The sequence below is a fragment of the Zingiber officinale genome, chromosome 5A (genome assembly GCF_018446385.1).
Source record: "Zingiber officinale cultivar Zhangliang chromosome 5A, Zo_v1.1, whole genome shotgun sequence".
Taxonomy (NCBI): Eukaryota; Viridiplantae; Streptophyta; class Magnoliopsida; order Zingiberales; family Zingiberaceae; genus Zingiber; species Zingiber officinale.
In genome coordinates, this window is record NC_055994.1 from 138,623,532 (window position 1) to 138,634,864 (window position 11,333).

The following is an 11,333-nucleotide window of genomic DNA, read 5'->3' on the forward strand; positions in this document are numbered from 1 at the left end:
GCAACAAGATAACCCATTTCCGACAAAGTCATCCAATGTGAGAGTGACGCTGCTTCATCAAAACAATCCAAGATGTGTTTTACTTCTCCAACATGACCATTTTCATTGAATATTTCTTCATATAATATTTCAAAATGTGTGATCTCCTCAACAAGATCCCATTGCACCCTCGACCATGCATCCTCACCAAAATCAAGTAGGCCAACAATGGAACGAAAACCACAGTGACCATCACTTGCCACATCTTTAGTGCCAACAACATTGCCCCCAGGGCGTAGCGCAGACGATGGGCGCATGGTATCTCTAGCGTAATGGCCAGGGGTCGATTCTCAGGAACTGACGACCTGGGGTTTACCCCGCCATGCGCCTATGGCCTGTGTACCTGCATGAACCTCCCTCCATATCCGTGGGGTCAGCACTAGGGGGGCCGCTAAGGTTGCGGATCTACCTATTTTTAGTGCCAACAACATACTTGTGGAGATAAGATGGTAGTTGATCAATATAACCAATAGTGGAAGTTGAACGTGTACGATGACGAACAATCTATTCAAAAGTGATAAAGAAGTCAATCGCATCTGAAAATTTTAATAATTATTTAAATGTATTAAAAAAATAGATGTCGTTACCTTTAGCTTCTGCCTCCTCGTTGTAGACAATCCTACATGAAGTGGAAATGTCGGCCCACTAATAATTAAAATATTTTCCACTAACAAACAACTATCTTTGATAGACTCGACATACTCAAAAGCACTCGGTTCATGCTTGGTTGATTTTATTTATTTAGCTTTCAAAATTTTGGGTCGACCACGAGTGTGAGTGTTTACCTCTGGCACTTGCAGTGAGGTTGTTGTTGGATTGACACACTCTCTCAATCTCCTTAACATTAACAATCTCTGTGAATCATTTGTCATTGAAAAAAGCATGTTGACATCACCAACCGCCTCAGACCATCGACTACCAATGTCATCTCTAACATCAATCCCCTTACTCGCCTCCATATATAACTTTCTCCCAAACTTGTCAACACTATCTAATGGGATTGGCATGTCTTCCGCAATACACAACCACACAACAAAGGATCTATGCCAGTCGCACTTATACCCTTCATTTCATTAAAAATCTTATCTAAAGCTATAATTGAAACTACACCTCACAAAAACTTGAACACGGATGGTTTGTATCGATGTTGGACTACATTAATACTCTTTTCAAATGAATTTTTGACTGTGGTGTGAGATATCTCAAGTAAAGAGTAAATTTTAGTCCAACACGTCTCAAAGTTACCTTGGCTCGATCGAAGTTGCCTTTTCAATTTTGCATGTGCACTCTCGGGCCTATTTGTTGTTGTGTTGACAAAATGCATGACATTATTTGTCTAACAAGACACAAATCTTTCTTTGAAAGGATGAATCCACTGATTTGTTATATACTGAACAACATCTGAATGGTCTGAATAATCTTGTTGGAATCTCTTAAGCAACTCATAAAATGATTTTCAGCTAACATCAATACATTTCACGAAGATATAAAAGAATCCCATGTCTCCTTGGTGTGAAACCCCTTTTTACAATTTGCTAATATATTCCTATTAATATGCCACTGGCACAATAAATGCTTTGAAGTTGGAAAAGTACTTTCGATCGTGTTCATCAATGCAATCTCTCGATCGGTTATAATTACATTGGGTAAAGATGAGTCGTCCATCAACGACCTCAAGATATGCAATGACCATAAGTAATTATCTTCACGCTCAGACTCCAAATACACGCAAGCAATGAAAAATGTCAAATCCATTGACACCACACTAACTATTTTAAATAATGATAACCTATATCGATTTGTCTTGTATGTATACTCCATCAACAATACACTTGGAAAAGAACGCAACAGGTCAATACTCTTCGGGTGAGCAAAGAAAATATCCTTCACCGTGTCAGTTTTCTCGCTTCGCCTGTGATGGTAGAAATAGTTATACTCCTTCAACATAGCCATAAGGTATTGCATTTGTGACCAATCTCTATGCTCGATTGTTTTATGATTTTGTCATGCATTGTAAATAGTCTTCATTGTCGACTTATTTTCAGAAAATTTCTCTTTTAACACGCTCAATATGTCTTTTGGTTGACTATGGCTCTTTGACAAGTCAACCACCAACTCCTCCTCAGCACGTGATAAGTGTCCAGCAAATGAGTGACCTTCCAAATACAACGCGCAAGGATGATTATGCACGCCGCAAACAACATTCAAAACCCATGGTCCGTCAATGGATATTGACATAGCTTTAATTAAAAATGAACAACCACACTTCTTTGTTCCAGTAAGTCTCTCCTTACTCACTTTTCGGATTACATTATTTTCATCTTTCACATTCTCACATCTTTCTTCAGACAATTTCTCTTTGGGATGACGATATTGGCCACTTCGTTCACATGCCAAAAACAACCGAACTAGTCTCCCACTATCTCCACTGTCTGACCTTTTCACTACCACAACCATCCTATTCGTCTTTGCCACCTTATGTGCCCAAGCAACTAGTGCATTATGAGATTCAAAACATTCATTCGTAGTGAACACCATTGTATAATCCATCACTATCTCATTAATCATAGAACCAACACTATCCTCCGTAGAACACGTATTTGATTCTTAATAAAAATTAGAAAATATTATAACATTACAAATATAACTTTACAAAATATAAAAATACGCATTAATATTGTTCACCCAGCGTTCGGCTACAAATGGACGAACATGACTCACATGTTCGGAACTAAGATACTGTACGTATTCAGCTATGTTCGGAAACAATTAACCGAACATATTTCGTTATGTTCAATTTCTAAAAGCCGAACATTGCTCAAAGTTTTTGGTTTGGTATGACCGAACATTGCGCATTTGAATAACTTTCAGTGTATGACAGTTCAAATCGCACTGATACAAACATACAATTATATTGCAAGAAAAAAAAAAGAACTTATATTGTTCTTGGGAATTGGATCTTCATGGTCCATCGTGTTTGATTTGTTATAAAAATAAAATTTTGGGAGATATTAGATTGTTAAGGTTTAGATAAAGAGAAAAAAAAAGAGCAAAAGAGAGAGGCGGAGGAAGGAGAAAGAGGGGAGGGAGATATAAATTTTATAAAAAGGACATTTTAAACTTTTTACCTAAGGATATTTTTGAGAAAGAAAAATTGAGGTGCATTTTGTGATCCATGGGGTGTGGATAGCCCCACTCTTTTTATTTTGTAAGTCAGTCAAATATTAGATTTGGAACAAGTAATTCATTGCGTAAATGCACCTGTTGAAGAACAGCGGCATCGGCCTACATAGAAATCGACGTGAGGGCACTTCATCTGCTCGCTGCGCCACTCTGCTCCGAGAGAAGTTGTTTGGCCACAATCACGGTTTGTTTGCAACATTCCACGGCTCTTACGATTTGGGATACATGATGAATGAAGATGTTGAACAGTGGATGAATAAGGGAGAGAGACGCTGCAAAGTGCACTGATGAATTATTACAAAGTCCTATTGTTCTAAAACCACCACAATTTATTGTATCTTCCATAAGATCCTCATGGAGCGGACAAAAATGTTTTCTTTTCATCTTTCCTTAATGTTAATTTGATCGAAATAGCATGTTCTTAGGTGACCAACTATTGCAGATGAGAGGACCAAAAATCATGTGAAACTAGAACTTCTACACAACCTCAGCAATATCCCAGCTTTGTCTCGGAGCGACTTGTTTGTGCAAAGGAGCGTACAGCTGCAACTCAAAGCAAATAAGAAATTTCAGGTTCCTTAACTGAAACGTACAAGAAAATAAGGATTTTGAGTATACAGACAGCTGACCTCCATTTTTGCAAGCAACTCAGTTGCATTTGTAGCAGAAATAACAATGTTCCTGCAGGCCGGCTTAATAAAACCTTCATACACACCTTTGTCGAATAGTTCAAGTAAGGAATTATAGTATCCATCAACATTTAATAAACCAATCTGTGCAAGAAAAGAAAAGGCTTAATTTGTCACATTAGCAGACAATTTGTAGGATTTTATTGCAAACGACGGGCTCACTGGTTTATCATGTATTCCAAGTTGTGACCATGTTATCATCTCCATGACCTCTTCCATCGTTCCAAATCCTCCTGCAAAAGAAGTGGGCAAAGTTTTGACCATCACTAGGGAACAGGAAAGCTTTGCATGAGCAAATGCGAGTAGATAAATCATTATTAACACTTACCAGGAAGTGCTATGAATGCATCAGCTTGTCCAGCCATTACAGCTTTCCTCTCATGCATATCAGAAACGACCTTTACTTCACCCACAGTTTCTCCAGAAATCTAAAATGAAAAAAAAAACAGAAAATAAAATTTCATGAATTTTCATGTCTTTGATGAGATGCGAGTAGGTGTCGATTTAGCATAACTTTTGATGTAGGATCAATTCAGCATGACCCCTTGAACTTCAAACGGTTATAACTTTTGACTCGGGATTCGGAATCAGACTTTGTCGGTGGCTACACATGCAAAATTTAAAAATCTACATTTTACAAGGGTACTCGTAATCACCAATTTTTGAGCTTAAATTCCACCGTTTAGGCCCTTATCCGAGCCTCCAAAGATTTTATTACTATTTTTAGTAATTTTCGTTTTTATGGTATTTAGGGATATTTTGATATTCCTGGTAATTATGGGTCCTAACTAGTCTAAAATATCATCCTATTTTATTAATTTTAATTTCTATCAAGATATTTCCATTTATGAAAAGATCTCTTTTCTTTTTCTACCAGATTAGAATTAAGGTCTATATATTAGAATTTCTTTCCTTTCTTTATCTTAGGATCTAGAGTCTTTATAAACACCTATCTAATTGTATGAGGATTCATCCCTCAATTAATAATAAATTTTCCTTTTTAGTAAATAGTAGATTTTTCTTCACATTCTCTTCTTGTCCTCTCCTCAATTCCCCCATACTCGTCAACCCGCAAGATAATCGTTATCTTGCCAGGCGTCAGTTGATATCAAAGCAAGGTGCAAATCCAATGGAAGGTCGTCGTGCTCGTGGTCGCAGTAGGCAGGTTCTGGCTGAGGAAGCTTCATATCGTGGTCGTAGTGTTCATGACATAATGACGATGGAGGATTTACAGCGCAAGTCGCAGACTTAATCCAGCGTCTAGCCGAGGCGACGCGAATTATTAAGGCTCATGGGCTCTCAGATCGTGGATTTGAGTCTTCTTTCGAGAACCCTTATCACCAATAAGCTACATACAGGAGTGTCGTCGTCGAGAGGAGCCCTATGGAGACCTCGGTTTTCAGGTTGAACTACTCGAATATTCTGGTACGTTGCAAGTAGAGGGCTTCGTCGATTAGATCAACGAAGTGGAACGGATCTTCGACTATAAGAAAGTTCAAGATCGGATGAAGGTGAAGATAATTGCCATCAAACTCAAAGGGCAAGCATCGACGTGGTGGGAACAAATGCGGCGCTCACGAGACAGACTCACGAGACAGATCGGGAAAATACCAAATTACTAACTGGAGAAGATGAAGAAGATGAGAGAACATTTCCTTCCTTTTGGCTACACCCAAACTCTATTCCAACGACTCCACTCGTTGAGACAACGAGATCGGTTGACGAATATACAGAAGATTTCTTCTCGTTGGTTGCCTAAAATGACTTGTCCTAGACGGAGGAGCAGAAGGTGGCAAGGTACTTAGGGGGATTGCGCTTGGCCTTACAAGATGCTCTCAGCCTTCATTCGTTCTTGACGATTTCAGAGGTCTACTAGCATGCACTAGCGACCGAAAAGCAGCAAAATCAGATACCAGTGGGGGGAAGCGACCAAAACAACAATCGACCAGTTTGCCCTCGGGATTCTCGTCCTTCACAGCAGTAGCCACAGCAACAACCATGGCAACAATCACCACATGTTTACTCTAAGGCCCTTATGAGATGTTATCAATGTGATGAACAGGGACATAGAGCGAACCAATACAAGAAATCTGCTCCTACTGATCGAAAGGGTAAAAATTTATTAATCGAGAAAGGCGTGATAGAAGATTCAACAGTCATTGGCAAGCCAATGTATGAAGCTGATGACATGCTATATGGTGATGATCATGAGACTTTGGTCATGCGCAAGAGTCTGCCGACTCCCAAAGGTGAATCAGGGGATAAATGATCGAGAACCAATATTTTTCACACTACCTGCATCGTAGTGGATAAAGTCTACAAGATGATACAATGACTGTTGTGAGAATATAGCATCCGAGGAGGTTGTCCGAAAATTATAACTGAAGATGGACATCAACCTAAGTCATATAAGTTGTCTTGGCTGAATAGAGACAGCGAGGTAACAGTAGTAGACTAACAATGTCTTGTATCTTTTTCAATTGGTAGCAAATATTTGATAGTGCTTGATGTGATGTGGTGGTCATGGACGCATGTCGTGTACTGTTGGGGCAATCTTGGTAGTATGATCGCAGTGTCATCCACGATGGACGAAAGAATGCCTATACTCTTGACATCAAGGGACAGAAGATTGTGTTGGCGCCATGCCGAGAAGAAACCATTCCACTTCCGGTAGCCAAAACTACTAATTTGCTTTCTATGTCTAAGGTTTTAGATGAGATGGAGCATCTCGACGTTGTCTAGGCTTTGCTTCCATGCCAGAACGATGTCCAAGCCACAGACAGAGAGCTACCAGCCGAAGTGCAACAACTACTAACAGATTTTGATGAATTGATGCTAGAGGACCTTTCTTTTGGGTTACCACCTATGTGAGATATCCAACATCAGAATGATCTTGTTCTAGGATCGAGTTTGCCTAATCGACCAAGATATCACCTCAGTCTTAAGGAAACTAAGGAATTACAGCACCAGTGGGAAAAGGGATACATCCGTGAGAGCGTGAGCCCCTGTGTTCTTCCTGCCCTACTAGTGCCGAAGAAGGATGACTCATGGCGTATGTGCAGCCGAGCCATCAAGGTTTCCAATTTCCTACTTGGACGACATGTTGGATCAACTATCTGGTTCTAGAAAATTGACCTTAAAAGCAAATACCACCAGATCATAATAAGGCCGGGAGATGAATGAAAGACAACATTCAAAACCCAACATGGGCTTTATGAGTAGATGATCATTTGTCTTTTGGATTGTCTAACGCCCCTAGCACATTCATGAGGTTTATGCATTAGATCCTGCGGCCTTTTATAGAAAAGTTTGTAGTATTTTACTTTGATGACATTCTGATCTATAGTCTGACATGGGCATCACACTTGGATCACCTCCGTGTTGTTTTTGAAAAATAAAGAGAGTGCTTATTTATCAACAAGAAGAAGTGTTCTTTCTTTATTACATCGGTCACCTTTCTTGGCTTTATTGTGCCTATTGATGGTGTGCACGTAGATCAACCAAAGATAGACGCAGTCTTGGAGTGGCCTCAGCCGAGGACCTTGCATGACTTCAGAAGTTTTCATGACTTGGCTTCTTTCCACCGCCGGTTCATAAAAATTTTAGTACTCTAATTGCTACCATCACCGAGTATCTCAAGGGACGAGATTTCAAGTAGTCTGAAGAGGTAGAGGCTAGTTTCCAATTGGTCAAGCAGAAAATGACTGTTACTAGAAGTAACAGTTCTGGCACTTTCTGATTTTGACTAAGTATTTGAGGTCAACTGTTATGCATCTGACATCGATATAGGAGGTGTTCTGAGTTAGTCTAGTTACTTTCTTTAGTGAGAAGTTGTCCCAGTCAAAGAAGAATTATTCTACCTATGGCTTGGAGTGTTGTGCCATTGTTCAGTCCTTAAAGCATTGGTGTCACTACCTAGTACAGAAAGAATTCATCTTATTTACTGATCATGAAGCAATGAAGTACATCAATGGTCAACACAAGCTGAGCAGGCGACATGCCAAGTGAGTGGTTTATTTACAGGAGTTCACCTTCACACTCAGACACCAAGCTGAAAGTATGAATCATGTCGTAGATGCCTTGAGTTGTCGTTATTCATTACTCACTACCATGAGTACTAGTATTGCGGGCTTTGAGATTTTTCCATATATGTACGTAGCTGATCCTTCATTTGGAAGGATATTCCAGGAGGTACATGATGGACACCGACATAATTTTATTTTGCATAATGGTTATCTATTTCATGATGGATACCCAACGAACCTCGGATTTTGTTCGTGTTGTTGTTGACAGGTTTTCAAAGATGACACATTTTGTAGCTGTCAGGATTGCTCATCTTTACTTCAAGGAGATCGTGCCCTTATATGGCATACCTCAATCCACGACTTCAAACCATGATACCAAGTTTATCAGTAATTTTTAGTAAAACTTATGGGAAAAACTAGGGACACAATTGAACTTTAGCAGTGCCTATCACCCCTAGACAGATGGCCAGACTGAGATGGTGAATCGAAATTTGGGCAATTTTCTGAGGTGTCTAATAGGAACTAAGCTGAAATAGTGAAACTCATGATCGTTTCGTTGCTAGTAAGTAAATAAGCTGAAGGATCAAAAAATTGAACCGTATGAGATATTGCAAAAGATCAACGATAATACCTACAGGTTGTGTCTTCCTAGTCATCTAAAGACGTCTGATGTCTTCAATGTGAAGCACTTGACTCCTTATTCGGTGGATGTTGACGAGGCTACTATGAACTCGAGGGTGAGTTCTTTTCAACCCAACATGACCCCTTGAACTTCAAATGGTCATAATTTTTGACTTGAAACTCGAAATCAGGCTTTGTCAATGGCCACTTGTGCAACATTTAAAAATCTATATTTTACAAGGTACTGGTAAAGGCCAATTTTCAGCCCAAATTCCACCGTTTAGGCCCTCATCCAAGCCTCCAAAGATTTTATTACTATTTTTAGTAATTTTTAATTTTTATGGTATTTAGGGATATTTGGTATTCCTGGTAATTATGGGTCACAATTAGTCTAATTATGTGTCATAATTAGTTTAAAGCAGCGTCTTATTTTATTAATTTTAATTTCTATCAAGAGATTTCCTTTTCTATAAAGATCTCTTGGAATTGAGGTCCATATATTGAAATTTCTTTGTCTTAGTGTCTAGAGTCTTTATAAACACATGTCTAGTTGTATTAGGGTTCATCCCTCAATTAATAATAAAGTTTCTTTTTTAGTAAACAGCGGGTTTTTCTCATTTTCTTCACAATCCCTTCTTGCATTCTCTTCAATTCCCCCTTTCTCGTCAAACCGCAGGATAATCGCTATCTTGCTCGGTGTTAACTTTCCTTGCCGCAAATACCATGAGGTGCCAGAAAATTGATGATAAAAACTTATACTGAAGCATTTCTCAGTATACGTCTGATTAGTAATCTAAGTAGAAGTACACGCAGAGGCACATATACTCAAACCAAAGGAACTACATGACTAAAGAGAATACAACTACTGCTGAGAAGCCTTTTGATTAAGCTTATGATCCAAAATAGGAAAACTTTCTTCAAAAACTTATTAGAAGAAACATTTTCTACTCGTACAGAGATCAACATCTTGAAATCTGAAAGCACCTCTTAAAGGGATGGAATGGTGTTTAGAGACAAAATATATATCTATAGTTGTCACCATTCGAATAAAGAGACTCCAGCCGCTCCTAACTCTTACTTGCTACTTGTTGTGATTGAATCTGAAAGCACTCTCAATCACATCATTACTATGGAACTTCTTGGCTAGTCTCCTCTGCAGCATTGAGCGGATCTGCAGAGGTATGGATAATGAACGTTTCTGTATCTCGTTTTTAAGATGATAGATAGAGCAAACAAGGAGAAGCTAATTCAAAGGAAGATTCCTTAGTTGTGTATACTGTATACCGAAACAAACAATAGCCAGGCAGGGAGTTGGAAAATGTAAAATAATACACCTACTGAGACGAAAGCCAAAGGTGAGAATTGAACTGAAACAACAAAGCTTGGAAAAAAAAAAGGTAGTCCCATATCCTCCTTTAGCAAACAAACAACAAAGCAAAAAGTGAAACATAGAGCATTAAAAACAAATGACAAAGCTCGGAAAAAGAATATAGTCCATACCTCAATGGGAACAAGAGCTTTAGGAATTACCCTGAATGTCTCAAACAATAACATGAGCAGAGAACTTGTATGAGAGTCTATAAAAGAGAAGAAAGCTACGTGAAACATGAAGTTTATTACCCAAGAACATGGCATCCTCCATCATAAACTGCCTGCGATATCATACCCATTAATCCCACACTCCCACCACCGTAAATTAAACTGATTCTTCTATTCACCTGCAACACACACACAAGAGAATAAAAAGAAGAAATTGATTTATCATTTTGGTTTGAGATCACTTCAAGAATTCAACAAGTATGAAAGCAATTCGACTAGTAAAAATTGATGAATCCTCAAAATTTTGATATTTGACGTCGCTGCATAAAAATCGAAACTTTGAGGAAGAGGAAGGATCGAGAAGGGCGTACCATTTCGCGGCCCAGATCGAAAGCTGCATCGCTGAAGACAGTCCGGTTGCCGGAGTTGCTTCCGCAGAAGACACAAATCCGCTTGAACTTGCTCCGAGTCTCGTCGCCCATCTCTCTCGTCTCCGATCTCACGGAGCCGGAGAGAGATAGAGAGAGAGAGAGAGAGAGAGAGAGAGAGAGAGAGAGAGGTGGAAAAGAGAGAAAGAGAGGGAGGGAGAGAAGCAAACCCCAAATCCGCCTTTACCTTCCTTCTTTGAACGAACAACTATCCAGTACCAGGAATCCTGTCGCGTCCCTCCCGTCCGTTATTCTCTCTTGCTGCCCTCGCTATCAAACGCAGGTAAACAAGACAAAGCCGGGCACCACCGAGAAAGGCAAAAAGCTTTCCTTTTTGCAAACTCTAATTTGTACCCTTTTTATCGATCGCCACTCACTGTGGTGGAAAGAACCCTGATCCCGTTATCTTTAAGCCTAAAAGGCCTCCCTGGCGGCGTCAGATGGTCGAGATGGATAGTGCTCAGTCAGATCAGCGCGCACCACATGTTCGATCAAACAATTCAGTCTAGAGATGGTTACGTTTGATGTAATCAGGTTTATATTACAAAGTTGATTATTTTATTTGTTTTAACTTTAAACATGTAATGTAATGTAATCTTGATTACAAAAGATAATGAAATTTTGTAATCTGAATTACAAAACAAATACTATAAAATTTGAATGTCGAATATACCCCTAGTCAGCCGATCGTCCGTCGGCCTCTGCCCGCCCATCGGTCGTTGCCGCCGTGGTCGGTTGTCGGTCGTCGTCGCCGTGACCGGTCGCCGTCGCCGCGACCGGTCGACTGTCGCCGTTGGTTGCCGGCAGCC

The 11,333-nt window shown here is 39.6% G+C and overlaps 1 protein-coding gene across 1 annotated transcript; it reads right to left on the bottom strand.

Moving 5' to 3' along the window:
• Positions 1-3,490: 3,490 nt before the first annotated feature.
• Positions 3,491-10,876, bottom strand: LOC121982076 (cytokinin riboside 5'-monophosphate phosphoribohydrolase LOG8-like). Its single transcript, XM_042534958.1, has 7 exons — positions 10,468-10,876; positions 10,178-10,275; positions 10,058-10,088; positions 4,240-4,339; positions 4,074-4,144; positions 3,852-3,995; positions 3,491-3,765 (listed from the first exon to the last, which is right to left on the bottom strand). The coding sequence occupies exons 1-7, from the start codon at positions 10,576-10,578 to the stop codon at positions 3,700-3,702; spliced, it is 621 nt and encodes a 206-aa protein (XP_042390892.1). The 5' UTR covers positions 10,579-10,876; the 3' UTR covers positions 3,491-3,699.
• Between the last annotated feature and the right edge of the window lie 457 nt (positions 10,877-11,333).